A 20,540-nucleotide genomic window follows, 5' to 3' on the forward strand; every position below is an offset into this window, starting at 1 on the left:
TGGGCTGAGTTCACTACACTCTGCAGTTTCATGCGATCTTGGACCGAGCAGTTGCCATACCAGGCTGTGATGGAGCCAGATAGGATGCTCTCTATCGCACATCTGTAGAAGTTTGTGAGAGTCGATGCAGACATGCTGAATTTCTTTAGCTTCCGTAGGAAGTAGAGACTTTGTTCGGCTTTCTTGACTGTTGCATCAACGTGAGTGGACCAGGACAGATTGTTGGTGATGGTGACCCCCAGGAACTTAAAGCTATCAACCATCTCCACTTCGGAGCCATTGATGCAGACGGGAGTGTGTGTCGTGCTACACTTCCTGAAGTCGATGATCAGTTCCTTGGTCTTTCCAACATTTAGAGAGAGGTTGTTTTCGGTGCACCATGCAACCAAATGATCTATCTCCCTTCTGGTAGTCTGATTCGTCGTTGTTTGAGATACGGCCCACCACACTCGTATCATCCGTAAACTTATATATTGAGTTGGAGTTAAATCTTGCCACACAGTCGTATGTGTATAGGGAATACGATAGAGGACTGAGCACACATCCTTGCGGGGCCCGGTGTTGAGGACTATTGTGGAGGAGGTGTTGTTGCCTATCCTGACAGATTGCGGCCTGTTGGTGAGGAAGTTGAGGAACCAGCTGCACAGGGAGGGGTCAAGTCCATAATTGCAGGGTTTGGTTATTAGTCTTGTCGGGATAATGGTGTTGAAGGCGGAGCTGTAGTTGATGAACAACATTCTCACGTAGGTGTCCTTGTTGTCGAGGTGTTCGAGTGTTGATTGCAGAGCCAGGGAGATGGCACCTGCTGTGGACCGGTTGTGGTGATAGGCAAACTGCAGTGGATCGAGACCGTCTGGGAGGCTGGCAGTGACCCGTCTCATGACTAGCCGCTTGAAGCATTTCATGATAACAGACGTCAGGGCCACTGGTCGGTAGTTGTTGAAGCAGGCTACCTTGTTCTTCTTTGGTACGGGTATCATGGTGGTCTTCTTGAAGGAGGCCTGCACATCTTTGGGCTGTGGGAGGAACCCGGAGCACCCGGAGGAAACCCACGCAGACATGGGGAGAAAGTGCAAACTCCACCCAGATAGCCACCCGAGGCTGGAATTGAACCCGGGACCTAGGCGCTGTGAGGCAGCAGTGATAACCACTGTGCCATTAAGTTAATGCTGCCAATAACTCATGTCACAGAAATGACCTACCCAACTCTCAGGATCTGAAATCTGTTCAGTTCATTTATTTCTCGACAGCACGGTGGCACAGTGGTTAGCACTGCTGCCTCACGGCACTGAAGGCCCGGGTTCGATCCCGACTCTGGGTCACTGTCCGTGTGAAGTTTGCACATTCTCCCCGTGTCTGCGTGGGTTTCGCCCCCACAACCCAAAGATGTGCAGGGTGGGTGGATTGGCCACGCTAAACTGCCCCTTAATTGGAAAAAAAGAATTGGGTACTCTAAATTTAAAAAAAAAGTTCATTTATTTATTCACAACTTCATGATTTTACCCTATCCCCTACTTCCATCTGGGTGATGGTCAGAACTACAGGCAGTGGCTCTTGACTTTCATTGATCCACCAGTTTGTTTTTTGCTATTGGCTGCGTTCTGACACTATCACTGCCCACGATTGTGCTGTGTGCTGCAGAAACTTATGGAAGACCGGCCTTCACCACTACCTTAGCAGCAAGGAGGACGATGCTGAGGAGGAACAATGCCCGTCACAGTGGCTCCCTCTTCCAGAGGTCGTACAAGAGCAGTGCATTCAAGAGTATTTCATGTCAACTAATCCAAAACGCAATTGTCCATCTCTACCGTTTGAACATAGACAATACAATGCAGAAGGAGGCCATTCGGCCCATCGAGTCTGCACCGACCCAGTTAAGCCCTCACTTCCACCCTATCCCCGTAACCCAATAACCCCATCTAACCTTTTTGGACACTAAGGGCAATTTAGCACGGCCAATCCACCTAACCTGCACGTCTTTGGACTGTGGGAGGAAACCGGAGCACCCGGCGGAAGCCCACACAGACACGGGGAGAACGTGCAGACTTCGCACAAACAGTGACCCAGCGGGGAATCGAACCTGGGACCCTGACGCTGTGAAGCCACGGTGCTATCCACTTGTGCTACCGTGCTGCCCTATTTGATTGGCTTCCTGCAGTCCAGCTTTATGGGGTTTTGCTCTCACTTCGCTACAACACTGACACCAAATTAAGATCAAGAGAAACGATTACGCAGAAGCACAACATTTCTGGGTCATTTTTTTCCCATCGATCCTGTATTTTTCCTTGCTTTCTACACCGCGCTAATTTAGTCACTCTCCTCTCCCTTCATGACGTTCCATAATATGCTTGGAGCCTTCTTTGCTTTATTTGGCCTGTTTTGGAAAATTTCTGCAGCTATTCACCTGGGATCCTGGTACGTAAACAGTAACACCAACTTGCCTTAATGTAGCACCTTCAACATAGTGAAACATCCCAAAGTGCTTTACTAGGGCAGCACGGTGGTACAGTGGTTAGCACTGCTGCTTCACAGCTCCAGGGTCCTGGGTTCAATTCCGGCCTTTCTCCCCGTGTGTGCGTGGGTTTCCTCCGGGTGCTCCGGTTTCCTCCCACAGTCCAAAGATGCAGGTTAGCTGGGTTGGTGGTGCTAAATTGCCCCTTGGTTAGGATGGGTTTATGGGGATAGGGTGGAGGTGTGGGCTTAGGTAGGGTGCTCTTTCCAAGGGCCTGGCAGACTCGATGGGCCGAATGGCCTCCTTCTGCACCCCAGGGGGGGGCCGACCCCAGGGGGGGCCTCCGATGTGGCCTGGCCCGAGATCGGGGCCCACCAATCGGTGGGCCGGCCTCTCTGGCTGGCGGCCTCCTTTCTTCCGCCGGCCCCTGCAGTCCTGCGCCATGTTGTGTCGGGGCCGGGGCGGAGAAGGAAGACTGGGCCACTGGACATGTGCGGATCCCGCGGCGCCCAGTTTGCGCCGGGATCAGCAGCTGGAGCGGCGTGAACCCTGTAGGGGCCAGAACTGATGATCCTGAGGCCGTGTTGACGCCTTCGAGAAACGCGACGCCGTTTCCGACAGCGTCAACACTTAGCCTCAGGATCACAGAATCCCGCCCACTGTGGTTTTTTTAAGTTTAGAGTAGCCAATTATTTTTCTTTTTCCAATTAAGGGGCAATTTTAGCGTGGCCAATCCACCTAACCAGCACATCTTTGGATTGTGGGGGCGAAATTCACGCAAACGCGGGGAGAATGTGCAAACTCCACACGGACAGTGACCCAGAGCCGGGATCGAACAAAGAACAAAGAACAAAGAAATGTACAGCACAGGAACAGGCCCCTTCGGCCCTCCAAGCCCGTGCCGACCATGCTGCCCGACTAAACTACAATCTTCTACACTTCCTGGGTCCGTATCCCTCTATTCCCATCCTATTCATGTATTTGTCAAGATGCCCCTTAAATGTCACTATCGTCCCTGCTTCCACCACCTACTCCGGTAGCGAGTTCCAGGCACCCACTACCCTCTGTGTAAAAAACTTGCCTCGTACATCTACTCTAAACCTTGCCCCTCGCACCTTAAACCTATGCCCCCTAGTAATTGACCCCTCTCCCCTGGAGAAAAGCCTCTGACTATCCACTCTGTCTATGCCCCTCATAATTTAGTAGACCTCTATCAGGTCGCCCCTCAACCTCCTTCGTTCCAGTGAGAACAAACCGAGTTTATTCAACCGCTCCTCATAGCTAATGCCCTCCATACCAGGCAACATTCTGGTAAATCTCTTCTGCACCCTCTCTAAAGCCTCCACATCCTTCTGGTAGTGTGGCGACCAGAATTGAACACTATACTCCAAGTGTGGCCTAACTAAGGTTCTATACAGCTGCAACATGACTTGCCAATTCTTATACTCAATGCCCCGGCCAATGAAGGCAAACATGCCGTATGCCTTCTTGACTACCTTCTCCACCTGTGTTGCCCCTTTCAGTGACCTGTGGACCTGTACACCTAGATCTCTCTGACTTTCAATACTCTTGAGGGTTCTACCATTCACTGTATATTCCCGACCTGCATTAGACCTTCCAAAATGCATTACCTCACATTTGTCCGGATTGAACTCCATCTGCTATCTCTCCGCCCAAGTCTCCAAACAATCTAAATCCTGCTGTATCCTCTGACAGTCCTCATCGCTATCCGCAATTCCACTAAACTTTGTGTCGTCTGCAAACTTACTAATCAGACCAGTTACATTTTCTTCCAAATCATTTATATATACTACAAACAGCAAAGGTCCCAGCACTGATCCATGTGGAACACCACTGGTCACAGCCCTCCAATTAGAAAAGCATCCTTCCATTGCTACTCTCTGCCTTCTATGACGTAGCCAGTTCTGTATCCACCTTGCCAGCTCACCCCTGATTCCGTGTGACTTCACCTTTTGTACTAGTCTACCATGAGGGACCTTGTCAAAGGCCTTACTGAAGTCCATATAGACAACATCCACTGCCCTACCTGCATCAATCATCTTTGTGACCTCCTCGAAAAACTCTATCAAGTTAGTGAGACAACACCTCCCCTTCACAAAACCATGCTGCCTCTCACTAATACGTCCATTTGCTTCCAAATGGGAGTAGATCCTGTCTCGAAGAATTCTCTCCAGTAAATTTCCCTGCCACTGACGTAAGGCTCACCGGCCTGTAGTTCCATGGATTATCCTTGCTACCCTTCTTAAACAGAGGAACAACATTGGCTATTCTCCAGTCCTCCGGGACATCACCTGAAGACAGTGAGGATCCAAAGATTTCTGTCAAGGCCTCAGCAATTTCCTCTCCAGCCTCCTTCAGTATTCTGGGGTAGATCCCATCAGGCCCTGGGGACTTATCTACCTTAATATTTTTTAAGACGCCCAACACCTCGTCTTTTTGGATCTCAATGTGACCCAGGCTATCTACACACCCTTCTCCAGACTCAACATCTACCAATTCTTTCTCTTTGGTGAACACTGATGCAAAGTATTCATTTAGTATCTCGCCCATTTCCTCTGGCTCCACACATAGATTCCCTTGCCTATCCTTCAGTGGGCCAACCCTTTCCCTGGCTACCCTCTTGCTTTTTATGTACGTGTAAAAAGCCTTGGGAGTTTCCTTAACCCTATTTGCCCTATTAGTACTTGGAATGTTGTTGCCATTACAGAGATCTGGTTGAGATAAGGGCCCCTTCTAGCCCTCCTGACTCCTTGCTTAAGTACCTTCCTACTTTCCTTATATTCCACACACGCTTCGTCTGTTCCCAGCCTTTTAGCTCTGACAAATGCCTCCTTTTTCTTTTTGACGAGGCCTACAATATCTCTCGTTATCCAAGGATCCCGAAAATTGCCGTATTTATCCTTTTTCCTCACAGGAACATGCCTGTCCTGAATTCCTTTCAACTGACACTTGAAAGCCTCCCACATGTCAGATGTTGATTTGCCCTCAAACATCCGCCCCCAATCTAGGTTCTTCAGTTCCCGCCTAATATTGTTATAATTAGCCTTCCCCCAATTTAGCACATTCACCCTAGGACCACTCTTATTCTTGTCCACCACCACTTTAAAACTTACTGAATTGTGGTCACTGTTCCCGAAATGCTCCCCTACTGAAACTTCTACCACCTGGCCGGGCTCATTCCCCAATACCAGGTCCAGTACCACCTCTTCCCTAGTTGGACTGTCTACATATTGTTTTAAGAAGCCCTCCTGGATGCTCCTTACAAACTCTGCCCCGTCTAAGCCCCTGGCACTAAGTGAGTCCCAGTCAATATTGGGGAAGTTGAAGTCTCCCATCACCACAACCCTGTTGTTTTTACTCTTTTCCAAAACCTGTCTACCTATCTGCTCCTCTATCTCCCGCTGGCTGTTGGGAGGCCTGTAGTAAACCCCCAACATTGTGACTGCACCCTTCTTATTCCTGATCTCTACCCATATAGCCTCACTGCCCTCTGAGGTGTCCTCCCGCAGTACAGCTGTGATATTCTCCCGAACCAGTAGCGCAACTCCGCCACCCCTTTTACATCCCCCTCTATCCCGCCTGAAACATCTAAATGGGGCTGGTTTAGCACACTGGGCTAAATCGCTGGCTTTTAAAGCAGACCAAGGCAGGCCAGCAGCACGGTTCAATTCCCATACCAGCCTCCCTGAACAGGCGCCGGAATGTGGCGACTAGGGGCTTTTCACAGTAACTTCATTGAAGCCTCCTTGTGACAATAAGCGATTTTCATTTTCATTTCAATCCTGGAACGTTTAGCTGCCAATCCTGCCCTTATCTCAACCAGGTCTCTGTAATGGCAACAACATTCCAAGTACTAATCCAAGCTCTAAGGTCATCTGCCTTACCTGTAATACTTCTTGCAGTAAAACATATGCACTTCAGGCCACCAGACCCGCTGTGTTCAGCAACTTCTCCCTGTCTGCTCTGCCTCAGAGCCACACTGTCCCTATTCCCTAGTTCTCCCTCAATGCTCTCAACTTCTGACCTATTGCTCCCGTGCCCACCCCCCTGCCATACTAGTTTAAGCCCTCCCGTGTGACACTAGCAAACCTCGCGGCCAGGATATTTATGCCTCTCCAGTTTAGATGCAACCCGTCCTTATATAGGTCACACCTGCCCCGGAAGAGCTCCCAGCGGTCCAGATAACGGAAACCCTCCCTCCTACACCAGCTGTTTAGCCATGTGTTTAGCTGCTCTATCTTCCTATTTCTAGCCTCACTGGCACGTGGCACAGGGAGTAATCCCGAGATTACAACCCTAGAGGTCCTGTCTTTTAACTTTCTGCCTAGCTCCCTGAACTCCTGCTGCAGGACCTCATGCCCCTTCCTGCCTATGTCGTTAGTACCAATATGTACAACGACCTCTGCCTGTTTGCCCTCCCCCTTCAGGATGCCCTCTACCCGTTCGGAGACATCCTGGACCCTGGCACCAGGGAGGCAACATAACATCCTGGAGTCTCTTTCACATCCACAGAAATGCCTATCTGTGCCCCTGACTATAGAGTCCCCTATTACTATTGCTCTTCTGTGCTTTGACCCTCCCTTCTGAACATCAGAGCCAGCCGTGGTGCCACTGCTCTGGCTGCTGCTGTTTTCCCCTGATAGGCTATCCCCCCCGACAGTATCCAAAGGGGTATACCTGTTTGAGAGGGGGACAACCACAGAGGATTCCTGCACTGACTGCCTGCCCTTTCTGGTAGTCACCCATTTCTCTGCCTGCACCTTGGGTGTGACCACATTTATATAACTGCTATCTATGACGCTTTCCGCCACCTGCATGCTCCTAAGTGCGACCAATTGCTGCTCCAACCGAACCATGCGGTCTGTGAGGAGCTCCAGTTGGGTGCACTTTCTGCAGATGAAGCCATCCGGGACGCTGGAAGCCTCCCGGACCTGCCACATCTCACAGTCAGAGCACCGCACCCCTCTAACTGACATTGCGTCAATTAATTAGTAAATTAAAGTTAAAAGTTAAAATTAATTTTTTTAAAGTTTCTGTTAACTATCTGTTTCCTAGCACTAGATTTCTACTATATATGTGAAAGCTAAATATAGTACTCTCCGATCTCTGGCTTAAATACCCCTCTAAATTATAATTAAGTAATTATGTTTAATTAGTTACCAATGCTTAATTTTTTTAATTTAGTGTAGATTCCCAACCAGCCACTCAGGTCACAGCTTTTCTGTGATGTCACTTCAGTCCCCCCCCCCCCCCCCCCCCCCACACACAATTTGAAAAGGTAATAAAAGTAAAAATGAGTAAAAATCACTTACTTACCTTCTGAGGGACTCAGATGTTCTCAGGTTCTCTCCCTGCTGATTAAAAGTTACAGGCCAGAAGAAAGAGAGAGAACAACGATGGGCCGAATGGCCTCCTTCTGCACTGTAAATTCTATTTATCTATCTATCTATGAAAACAGTAGGGAAAAAGCACCTTCTCCCACTCGGCACCGAATTACCTCACTGCACCAAATTACCAAGTTTCAAATTCTCACTCTGTCTGTGTCTCACTCACTCAGGCTGTGTCTCTTTGCCCTGCGCAATGCTTACTAAGTGCGCTTTCTGTCTGTCTTATACAGACTTTAGGATGACTCACACTACTTAAACTTCAAAGAGAAGAATACAATGTGTACCTGAGACCTCGCCGCCGTGAGGCAGCCGTGCTAACCACTGTGCCGCCGTGCTGTCCTGACTGGGAGCCACTGCTGGTCAGTCAACACAGAGCTGACGAGGGCTTGGGGCAAGTTTGAATATGGGCGACAGAGTTTTAGATGAGCTTGTTTGTTTATAAGTAAATCAGAAACGTTATGCCTGATGACTGAGCAGAATTCTATTGAGAATTAATTATTAAAAATAGCCTGAACATTTATTAATGTACTCTTTTCTGATGAGGGATTACTCCTGAGTAACACATGCACACAGTTTAGTGGATGATTAAAATTATGCAGCAATCACTTTTTATTCTTTCATAAAATCTCAGTTCTGGTACCTTGTCAACTGATATAATTTTTCTGTGTCGGTGAATTTGACTTTCCTTCGTGGTAAATGTGTGCGTTCTCTTGTGTAACATTCGCCGATACGAGTCGCATAATTTGTTTACGACATGTTTATTTGGCTGTTGTTTTTACCAAAGAGAATCTTGTGTAAGGTTCCCAATATTTACATGACCTTTGTTTCCTGTGGTTTTTTTTCCGCAGTGGTATCGTGGGACCTGGAATGAACGCTATCCTGGGTCCCACAGGAAGTGGAAAGTCTTCGTGAGTATCAGTTTCTGTTACTGTATCCTTCGCACTGCCCATTGGCCTCACAGACGGCACTTGTTATTATGCACCAGATGAACCTCCCCACCCGCCCCACACCCCCCATCCACCCCTCCCTCTTCACCTCAGTCGATCTGCTTCCCCTTCTATTCCTTGCTCCCTCATGTCCTTCTGTACTGTCGTGCTGGACCTCCACTAGTCACAGGACTCGAGTACTGGCCAAGATCATTTATTTTTATTTTTTAATGTACTTTATTACAAACATGTATCAAAACAGGTTGCAACACATAAACACCCGGGAAACATTCTTCCCAACAATCAACTATACAGTCTGTACAAATTTTTCCCCCTTTTTCATCTCCCCCCTCCCACTTGCGCGAACAGCTCCTCAAACACGGTCACAAACATCCCCCACAATTTCTCAAACCTCCCTGCTGAGCCCCTTATCTCATACTTTATCTTCTCTAGCCGCAGGAAGTCATACAGGCCACCCAACCATGCTGCTACCCCCGGTGGCGATGCCAACCGCCACTCCAGCAAAATTCGCCGCCGTGCAATCAGAGAGGCGAAGGCCACGACATCGGCCTTCCTCCTCCCCATGAGCTCCAGCTTCTCGGAAACCCCAAATATCGCCACCAAAGGGTCTGGGTCCACCCCCTCCTCCACTGTCCTGGCTAAGATCGCGAACACTCCTGCCCAGAATCTTCCCAATCTTTCACAACCCCAAAACATGTGCGTGTGATTCGCTGGCCCCCGCCCACACCTCTCTCACTCATCTGCTACCCCCTGAAAGAACCCATTCATTCTCGCCCGGGTCATATGCACCCTGTGCACCACCTTAAACTGTATCAGGCTCATCCTTGCACAAGAGGAGGTCCCGTTTACCCTACGCAGTGCCTCACTCCATGCTCCCCAATTGATCTCCCCTCCCAACTCCCCTTCCCATTTGGCCAAGCTTGTTCATTAAAAATTCAAGCATGCTGGGAGAGCACTGTCTCAGGGAGAGCCCTGAAGCAGCATTCCATAGCTCCAGGGCTGTAGCCTGGTTGTTGGTGGTGATGGGAGGAGGGGGGCGGGGGGGGGATGTTATGGATCATTTTAATGGGGGGGGGGTTAATTCTGTCTGATCTCCTTGCAATTCTTCATGATGATGGGTGAGCTTGGGTACAATCTGTTTGGGCTCCATCTGCTGGTCAGCAGTGTGATAGGTTCGGTGCCTTTTGGGACACTGCTGCCCTCCGGGGGATAGTCAGCTGCTGCTGCACCTCCGTGTGGCTTATTGACTACTAACAAAGTCAGGAGTGTAATGGAATACTCTCCACTTGCCTGGATGAGCGCAGCTCCAACAACACTCAGGACATTCGACACCATCCAGGACAAAGCAGCCCCGCTTGATTGGCATCACATCAACCACTGTAAACATTAAAACCCTCCGCCACCGACGCACAATGGCAGCCGTGTGCACCATGTGCAAGGTGCACTGCAGCGACTGACCTCAGACACAACCTTCCAAACCCACAACCATTACCATCTAGAAGGACAAGAGCAGCAGATACCTGACCCACCACCTGGAGGTTCCGCTCCAAGTCACTCAATCCTCTGACTTGGAAATATATCGCCGTTCCTTCACTGTCGCTGGGGCAACATCCTGAGCCTCCCTCCCTAACAGCACAGTGGGTGTACCTACACCACATGGACTGCAGCGTTCGTTCAAGAAGGCAGCGCACTACCACCTTCTGAAGGGGCAATTAGGGATGGACAATAAATGTTTGCCTGGCTATCAACACCCAAATACTCGGAATTTGTAAAGAAAGGCATCACCTTCACTCTGGGAAACATTTGGCTCCCAATTCAAATTTGCCATGAAGTGGAGTTGTTGGGGTTTATGGGGCAAATGGAGGTTGCGGACCAGTGGCGATTTGAGAGGCCGAGGGCGAAGGAGTTTTTGTTTTTTTGCATGTCCACAGAGGGTAATCCCGGATTGATTTCTTTGTTGTGGACAAGGCACTGCTGGTGGGGGTGGTTGGGACCAAGTATTTGGTGATCATGGTGTCTGACCACACGCTACACTGGATAGGCCCGCGAGTGAAGGGGGTGAGCTCCTAGAGGCTGCAGTGGAGATCAGGGGCGGGATTCTCCGCAATCGGTGCGATGTCCTCCGACCGGCGCAAAAAACGGCGCGAATCAGACCGGCATCGCACCGCCCCAAAGGTGCGGAATCCTCCGCCCCTTGAGCAGCCGAGCCCTAACCTTGAGGGGCTAGGCCCGCGCCGGACAGATTTCCGCCCTGCCAGCTGGTGGGAAAGGCCTTTGGTGTCCCGCCAGCTGGCGCGGAAATGACATTGCCGGGCGGCGCTTGCGCGGGAGCGTCAGCGGGCACTCACGGCATCCCCGCGCATGCGCAGTGGAGGGAGTCTCTTCCGCCTCCGCCATGGTGGAGACCGTGGCGAAGGCGGAAGGAAAAGAGTGCCCCCACGGCACAGGCCCGCCCGCGGATCGGTGGGCCCCGATCGCGGGCCAGGCCACCGTGGGGGCACTCCCCGGGGCCAGATCGCCCCGCGCCCCCCCCCCCAGGACCCCGGAGCCCGCCCGCGCCGCCTGTCGGTAAGAGAGGTGGTTTAATCCATGCCGGCGGGACAGGCATTCTAGCAGCGGGACTTCGGCCCATCCGGGCCGGAGAATCGCCGGGAGGGGGGGCCCGCCAACCGGCGCGGCGCGATTCCCGCCCCCGCCGAATATCCGGCGCCGGAGAATTCGGCAACCGGCAGGGGCGGGATTCACGCCAACCCCCGGCGATTCTCTGACCCTGTGGGGGGGCTGGAGAATCGCGCCCCAGATGTGAGGTTCTTGGCCAATAAAGAGGTCTGTGAGAAGGATAGGGATGGCTATCGGGAACTATCTGCAGTATAATAAGACTGCGGAGTCCTCTGTGGCTATGTTGTGGGAGGCAAAGCATTGAAGGCAGTGGTCAGAGGGGAGTTTTTATTTCGATTAGGCCACATAAAGGTAGAGCGGAGCGGGCAGAGAGGCTGAAGCTGATGGAGGCCATTCTGGCAGTGGGCTGAGATACTCGACAGTGCTGCTGAAGGAGAGGCAGAAGCTCCGAATGGAGTTTGGTGTGTGTCGACGGGGAGGGGAGGCGGTGGGGCAGCTGCACAGGGCCAGAGGGACAGGGTATGGGGAGAGGGCGAGCACGATGCTTGCGCATCAACTGAGGAGGCTGGTGGCAGCGAGGGAGGACGAGGAACTGGAGTGGGGAGGGGGGGGGGGGGGCAAGCTGGTTACGGAGCCAGGGGGCAGGCAAATGGAGGGGGGGTTGAGCCTTTTGTCGGAAATTGTACAGTCCGGAGCCCCCTGCAGGGAATGAGGGCAAGGGGTGGTTTCTGGATGGGCTGGAGTTGTCGAGGGTGGATGAGGCGAGGGTACAAGGAGTGGGGGCAGCGATTGGACTGGGGGAGGTGATGGATTGTGTGGGGGTGTTGCAGTCGGGGAAGGCCCTGGGCCCAGCGGAGTTTTCGAAGAGGTTTGAGTCGGAGTTGGGGCCTGTTAGTGGAGATATTCAAGGAGTCAGTGGGGGCGAGGAGGGCGCTACCTCCCACGCTGTGTCAGCCATCTATCTTGCTCATTTTAAAGAAAGGCAAAGACCCCGAGCAGTGTGGGGGGCACTGCCCGTATCATTGTTAAACGTGGATGCAAAGCTACTGGTAAAGGTGCCTGCGGTGCGGATAGAGGATTGCGTGCCGGGGTGATGGGGGAGGAGCAGGCGGGGTAGAGGAGGCGGGCAGCTATTGGCCTGTATTTGGAGGTTATTGAATGTGATAATGATGCCCTCGACAGGCCGGGAGGTGGAGGTGGTTGTGTCTCTGGGCACGAAGAAGGCGTTTGGCCGTGTGGAACGGCTGTACTTATTCGAGGAGCTGGGACGGTTCGGGTTTGGGCAGGAGTTTGCCGACTGGGCGAGGTTGTTGTTTGAGGCTTCTAAGGCGGACCGATATTGTCAATTCGGGGTATTTTGGGTTGCACCGGGTTGACAAGGCAGGGATGCCCGCGCTCTCTCCTTTACTCTTTTCCCTCGCGATTGAACCATTGGGAATGGAACTTAGGGCTTTGAGGGGGTGGTGGGGCATTGAGGGAGGGGTGGGGGGGTGCGTGGACCACCGAGTCTCTTTATACGCTGGTGACCTCTTGTTATATATGGCGAACCCGTTTGAAAGTTTCAACAGGATTATGGGGATTTTGGGGGAGTTCAGTCTGTTTGGGGGTATAAGCTCAATATGGGGAAGGGTGAGGTATTCCCGATCTACAGAATTACTATTGGGTGGTGAACATAGATATAGTTCAGAAATGGATGGTGGCGGAGAGGTTGGTGTGGGGACGGATGGATGAGGCTTTGTGTCAAGGGACCAGTCTGAGGGCGCTATTGTTGCTACTTCTTCCATTCTCGCGAGCCAGGTACTCCACCAGTCATAGATCACAGAATTTACAGTGAAGAAGGAAGCCATTCGGCCCATCGAGTCTGCACCGGCTCTTGGAAAGAGCACCCTACCCAAGCCCACACCTCCACCCTATCCCCATAACCCAGTAACCCCACCCAACCCAAAGGGCAATTTTGGTCGCTAACGGCAATTTCACATGGCCAATCCACCTAACCTGCACATCTTTGGACCAGTCTGGACTCAGTCCGGTGGTGGTATCAGCGTTGAGGGTGTGGAATCGATGTCGGCAGCACTGTAGAATGGAGGGCCTGTCCCTGTGGGCGCCGAATTGTGGCACAGGTTTCTTCCGGCGGAGCTGGGTGGGAGGTTTGGGAGGTGGGGGCTGTTGGGGATAGAGTATTTTCTGTACCTGTTTGTGGGGATAGGTGTGCGGAATTGGAGGAGCTTGAGGAGGTGTAGTCGCTGCCAAAAGGGAATGGGTTCAGGTACCTGCAGGTGAGGGACTTCTTGAGGAAGGAGTTGGGTTAATTCCCGTTGCTGCCACCTCCAGCGCGACAGGACAAGATTCTGTCTGAGGACGAGATAGGTGTCAGATATATATGAGGAGCTGATGCCCTGGTGGAGGAAGTCCACGCAAGTGGGAGGAGGGGTTGGGAGGGGCGATGCAAGCTGGGGTGTGAAGTGAGGCTCTGAGAAGGATAAACTCGGTGTTGTCGTGTGCAAGACTGAGTCTCAGACAGTTAGGACCTGGTAGGCCGGAGATGGATCTTACTGTGCTGGCAGGATTCAGAGCTGCCGAAAGTGGGGGCATGGGTGAGCGACTTGGCAGAATTCCTCCCCTAAAAAGATCAAGTTCACCATAAGGCAGAGGAAGGGTTGTGCACACGATAGAGGCTGTTCATTGACTTCTTCAAGGGACATTAACACGTCGACGGGCGGGCGGGGGGCCTTTGTGTTTTGCTTGGGTTTTGGGGGGACTGGGTGTATAAAGAGGGGGTGGAGGGGGAGGTGCAGGGGAATCATGACAATTATGCATGGTTGACTGTTGTAGTTGTTTGCTTGTTTATGTTCTGTATATATTTGAAAATACCTCCAATAAAATATTTTTAAAAAATAAGTAATGAGTCCAGAATCAACAGCTCAATGGCATATTCCTGAATACTGAAAGCGTTCCAGGGTGAAGAGTCTTTCCAGACATGAGGACTTCCACAATGGAAGAATGCACGTAGAGATGAATTAGTATTATAGGTACCGATACAGGAGTTTCCATGTTCCAGCACTGCTGTAATTTACATGGACTGAGCTCTTTCTGCTGCTACCTGTTAAAATGGTAGACTGTCTCGGTCCAGTTCCACATGGCAATATTATAGGTTCTAGCAGCTTGGGGATTTGGACAAAAGATGTATTTCTCCAGGGATTTGGACAAAAGATGTATTTTCTCAGATCTGGAACGTTGAGAGGTTTATTAGAGCAGTCAGGGCTCCATATGTCCACGAGAGCATACCATCCCTGTGGGCCAGGCCACTGCCGTAGAAATAGAAAGGGTGTTGGTGCATTTCTTTTTAATTTAGTTCTCTGCGGACACAGGGGGCATTAGTGCCTCTTTAAAGATAACGAGGTCCCTGCTGGTTTTCTGATGGCGAGAAATTCCTTTGATATGAGCCGTGGCTAGTCAAACATGTCAGGGTCAAGCCTTTGTCCATTAAAAAAATAATCATAATTTGAATAAGTAGCCAGGTTGACACAGATATGTTGTTGTCCATTATTGCAATGAAATTTAAAAATAAAAATGAGGAAGTTTTGTTACAGATGTACAGGGTTCTTGAGAAACTACAGCTGAAACACTGCGTGCTCTCCATATTTAAGGAAGGGTATATTTGTATTGGATGTGATGCACCAAAGGTTCACTAGATTGGTTGCTGGGGTGAGTTGGTTCCACGTTGAGAGACTGCGGAAATTATGTCTATATTCTCCGGAGTTTAGAAGAATGAGAGGTGACCTCATTGAAACGTGCAAGATTCCGAAAGGGTTTGACAGGGAAATACTGAGAGGTTGTTTTCCCAGCTCGGGGAATCTAAAGCCCAGGAGCCCAGAATCAGGCTGAGGAGCTGATCACTCGGGACTGAAATGAAGAGAAATTGTGAATCTTTGGAATTTTCTGTCCCGCAGGATTGTGATTGCTCTATTGTTGAATACATTTAATAATAATAGCTTATTATAGCAAGTAGGCTTCAATGAAGTTACTGTGAATAGCCCCTAGTCACCACATTCCGGCGTCTGTTCGGGGAGGCCGGTACGGGAATTGAATCCGCGCTGCTGGCCTTGTTCTGCATTACAAGCCAGCTGTTTAGCCCACTGTAAAACCAGCCCCTGATGTAATATCCTGACAGATGGCCGACCACCAAATTGATTAACGCGTAACGTTTATTTGAAGCAGTAACTATATACAGAGAGTGAGATAAAAGCCGCCATGTTCCACGACTCCAAATCCCTAATTGACTGGGAAACCTGCATCTCCACCCTCAACTCCCTCCCCATTGCCCACCAGGTCACATGACCCTCCAGGGACTCGCCACCTTAAAGGGGCACGCTACAACAGCTAGGATAGCCGGTCTCTCCAGGAATGAAGGGAGATGGGGAGTGGGAAGGAAAATTGAGCAGAGACAAAGATCAGCCATGAACGTGTTGAACAGCGGCACGGGCCATATAGTCTACTCCTGCGGTTCATTCTTTTATCGATCATAGAATTTACAGTGCAGAAGGAGGCCATTCGGCCCGTCGAGTCTGCACCGGCTCTTGGAAAGAGCACCCACTCCCACCCTATTCCCATAACCCAGTAAACCCACCCAACACTAAGGGCAATTTTGGACACTAAGGGCAATTTATCATGGCCAATCCACCTAACCTGCACATCTTTTGACTGTGGGAGGAAACCGGAGCCCCCGGAGTAAACCCACGCAGACACGGGGAGAACGTGCAGACTCCGCACAGACAGTGATCCAAGCCGGGAATCGAACCTGGGACTCTGGAGCTGTGAAGCAATTGTGCTAACCACTGTGCCACCGTGCAGCTACCATGCAAATCTAGTGGAAGCCCGATCTTGTACGAAAGAAAAAACTAGGGCAGCACGGTGGCGCAGTGGTTAGCCCTGCTGCCTCACGGCACCGAGGTCACAGGTTCGATCCCGGCCGTGGGTCACTGTCCGTGTGGAGTTTGCACATTCTCCCCGTGTCTGCGTGGGTTTCGCCCCCACAACCCAAAAAGATGTGCAGGCGAGGCGGATTGGCCACGCTAAATTGCCCCTGAATTGAAAGAAAATAAATTGGGTACTCTAAATTTATAGAAAAGAAAACTAGAGACAAAGAGTTTAGTTCGGTGGGATTTTTTTTTTTGCAGAGTCAAAGCGTTCTGGGACTAAAACAAAAGTATGTGTTGGGATGGGTAGGGATTTACTCCAGACTTTTAAAAGGGAGCTTTGGCACAGTGGTTAGCACTGCATCCCCCTCCCCCACATTGCTGCTGACGCCTCCACACCTCCTCCTCCACGAACCTGACACCGGGAGACATTTCCTGCCATGACCTGCCTCTGGCCTGGGCCTCCCTTTGATCCTGAGCCTCTGGTGGCTGTTGTCCTGGCAGAAGACATCACCCCCCCCCCCCCCCCCTCCCCCACCTCCTTGTGATGTCAATGAGTAAAAGAGGCTCTGATCCTGGTGGGCGGGATTTTACCCCTCCAGGGTCCTTGACCCTGGGGAAAGCGTGTCAGAGGCCACTCAAGTGCCTGAACAGCACTTACACCAGCAGGCCTTCCCAGAGGGTTTAAAACCGACTCTCCAGCCAGCAGGCCAGGCCCCTGACACTGTCATAAAATCTACCATGTCCCTAACTACTTTGGTCCAATTATCGTCTGCTTCCTAACCCCTCCTAGTTTATCTGAATATCATACACACTCCTTTTTTGGTAACTAAGATAATTGAGGGAATGGGCACAGGGTGGAAAAGTGGAATTGAGGTGTAAGACCTTTATTAATGGCGGGGCAAGATTGTGGGGCTGAAATAGGCTTCTGCACCTATTTTCTATGTCCTGATTCTGTCCTGCATACAAGGCCATTAGAGAGCAGCTAACTCCAATTAAATAATGATTACTGAACATTATTTCCTAGGTTACTCGATATTTTGGCTGGACGGAAAGATCCTTCCGGTTTGAAAGGTGAAGTGCTTATTGATGGTGCTCCCCAACCTCCTAACTTCAAGTGTATCTCTGGTTACGTTGTACAGGTGAGAATTCTGTTGCTGCATTTTCTCAAAGGGAGACGGTGTTTAGAGGATCCTGCACAACTGCCCTGATTTTCTGAGATTCCCTTCGTGTGCCCCCAGCTTGGTTGTTTGGTCTGGCAGGGGTCAGGAATCAGGTGGTTGACCTTAAATGACCTACTTGTCCTGGAGGACCACAAATTGGTGTCAGTGATGATGGAGCATGCCATTATGATTGGTTGCTCCTGCAACATTTCCTGATGACCAAGATACCCAGCAGGAGAAAACATTAATGTTTTGTGTATTGATGTAGTTGGCGGGGTTGGTGACGCTCAGGGAGTGTGAGTTGCCGTGGTTACAAACACTGTTTACCTGCAGCGATAGATAGTGGTGATGGAGGCTCCCTGTTTTCTCCATCTCTCCTTTTTAAAATAATGTCGGGGTTACATTTGGCACCCTGCGATCTTCCGGGTCTGTTCCTGAATCTACAGAACTTTGGAAGTTATTAACCAACGTATCCACTGTTCCCAGGGCCGCCACCTTTAGCACCCTGGGATGTAGATTATCAGGCCCTGGGTAGCAATTGCTCTGTGGATCGAATGCTACCCTTATTATTTTGTCAGCCATGGTTGGGTCACTCTTCTTGGTTTTCTTTGCACCACAATGGAATGTATAACTGTTGCAATGCAGATATTCAATCCATAAATATTAGCCATTGCTATCAACCGTCACACCTTCTAATGTAGTTCCACACTCTTTTTCAGCCAGCGCATACCTCATACCTTTAAAGTTTCCTTTCTTTAGATTTAGGACTCTAATTTCAGATTGGACTTCTTCCCTTTTCATCCCAGTGAAGAATTCTGTCATATTATGGTCACTGCTCCGTAAAGGACCCCGCACAACAAGATTATTAGTTAACCCCTTCTCATTGCGTAATGCCAGATCGCCGATAGCATGTTCCCTAGTTGACTTCTTGACGTACAGGTCTAATAAAAACTATCTTGTACATACTCCAGGGATTCACCTGCCACAGTATTATTGCTAATTTGGTTTACCCAACCTATTGTAGATTAAAGTCACCTATGATTACTGTAGTGTCCCTTGTTACATGCATCTCTACTTTCCTGTTTCATGCCATCCACTACTGTTCTATCCAATAGATAATTCCTACTCATGTTTTCCACCCCTTGTTTATTCCTAGCTCCACCCAGACTGATTCTTCATATAGCTTTTCTGAGACAATATGCTCTTGCCCTCTAGTACTGACTGCATCCTTAACCAACAACAACATCCTATCTGGCTGCATCGCAGCCTGGTATGGCAACTGCTCGGCCCAAGACCGTAAGAAACTTCAGAGAGTCGTGAATACAGCCCAGTTCATCACACGAACCCGCCTCCCATCCATTGACTCTGTCTATACCTCCCGCTGCCTTGGGAAAGCGGGCAGCATACTCAAAAACCCCTCCCACCTGGGTTACTCACTCTTCCAACCTCTTCCATTGGGCAGGAGATACAAAAGTCTGACAATTCAAAACACACTAACAGATTCAAAAACAGCTCCTTCCCCGCTGTTACCAGACTCCTAAACGACCCTCTTATGGACTAAACTGATCTCTCCACACATCGTCTCTACTGAGTAGTACTACACTCTGTATGCTTCATCCGATGTCTGTGTCTATGTATTTATATTGTGTATTTATGTATGTCCTATGTTTTTAATGTATGGAACGATCTGCCTGGACTGTACACAGAACAATACTTTTCACTGTACCTCGGTACAGTGAACAATAAATCTAAATCTAACCCACCTCCTTTCCCTTTTAGTCTGTCCTTCCTAAGTACCGAAAACGCTTGGATATTCAGTTCCAAGCCTTGGTCACCCTGCAGCCATATTTTTGTAATCGCAATCATATCATACCCGAGGATCACAATTTGTGCTGTTGATTCATCTCTCATATTGCGAATGCTCCATGCATTCACATACAGTACCTTCAGACTGGATTTTATAACATGTTTACACATGGTCTTCTGTACTGTGGCCCTATTTGCCACCCGCCCTTCCACTTTTGCTTTCTGCTTTTCTGTCTTTCATTTCTAACTTTGTTTCCTTCTCTTGTGTCTCCCTGCTCAGGTTCCCCCCCTCCTGTGGAGGTATTGGTCCCAGTCCTCCTGGGGTGCAGCCCCTCCAGCTTGTACAAGTCAATCTTCTCCAGAAACAGTCCCAATGCCACAGGCATCCTCATCCCTTCCTCTTGCACCATCTCTGCAGCAAAGCATTCATCCAGTTTGTTCTCCTGCTCCTGACCTCGCTGGCCCGGCGCACTGGGAATAATGCTGAGATTATTACCGCTGAGGCCCTGATTTTTAATTTATTTCCCAGCTCCCTGTCCTCGTCATTCAATCTCATCCCTCTTTTTAACTACGTCATTGGTACCGATATGGACCATGACCTCTGGCCATTCATCCTCCCCATTCAGAATATACCTTTTTCAAACACTTCACTGATCTCCCACAACAGTGGCACAGTGGTTAGCGCTGCTGCCTCAAGTGCCAGGGACCCGGGTTCAATTCCAGCCTTGGGTGACTGTCTGTGTGGAGTTTTCTCTTTCTCCCCGTGTCTGCGTGGGTTTCCTCCGGGTGCTCCGGTTTCCTCCCACATTCCAAAGATGTGCGGGTGACAAAATGGATTGACCGTGCTAAATTGCCCCTTTGTGTTCAAAGGGTAGATTGCGCAGGAGAGTGGGTCTAGGTCGGATGCTCTTTCGGAGGGTTGGTACAGACTTGATGGGCCAAATGGCCTCCCTCTGCACTGTAGGGATTCTGTGGTTCTATGAACACTGTTAATTGCCTTAGCGGCTAGCACTCCCAGCTCCATGTTAGAAGGTTGTGTTTCCAAATCCCACACCACAGGCTCAAGTGCATAATTTAGGTTGGCCCTCCCAGTGCAGTACTGAGCGAGTGCAGCATTGGAACATGGGCCGAGTGGCCTCTGTCTGCCCCTAATTCATCTGTTCATAATTCAACTTTGCTGTTTGTGGGATTTCATTGTGCGCAAACTGGCTGCAACAGTAACGCAGCTT

The 20,540-nt window shown here is 50.1% G+C and overlaps 1 protein-coding gene across 4 annotated transcripts in view; it reads left to right on the forward strand.

Moving 5' to 3' along the window:
* The window catches only part of abcg2a (ATP-binding cassette, sub-family G (WHITE), member 2a), a 128,834-nt gene that overhangs the window by 44,542 nt on the left and 63,752 nt on the right, over positions 1-20,540 (forward strand). For all 4 annotated transcript variants that reach the window (XM_072495267.1, XM_072495264.1, XM_072495266.1 and 1 more), the window contains exons 3-4: positions 8,709-8,768; positions 17,370-17,484. In XM_072495267.1, coding sequence (XP_072351368.1) covers positions 8,709-8,768; positions 17,370-17,484 — 175 coding nt within the window. The remainder of the gene's footprint in view (positions 1-8,708; positions 8,769-17,369; positions 17,485-20,540) is intronic.

This window comes from Scyliorhinus torazame, chromosome 3, assembly GCF_047496885.1.
Source record: "Scyliorhinus torazame isolate Kashiwa2021f chromosome 3, sScyTor2.1, whole genome shotgun sequence".
Taxonomy (NCBI): domain Eukaryota; kingdom Metazoa; phylum Chordata; class Chondrichthyes; order Carcharhiniformes; family Scyliorhinidae; genus Scyliorhinus; species Scyliorhinus torazame.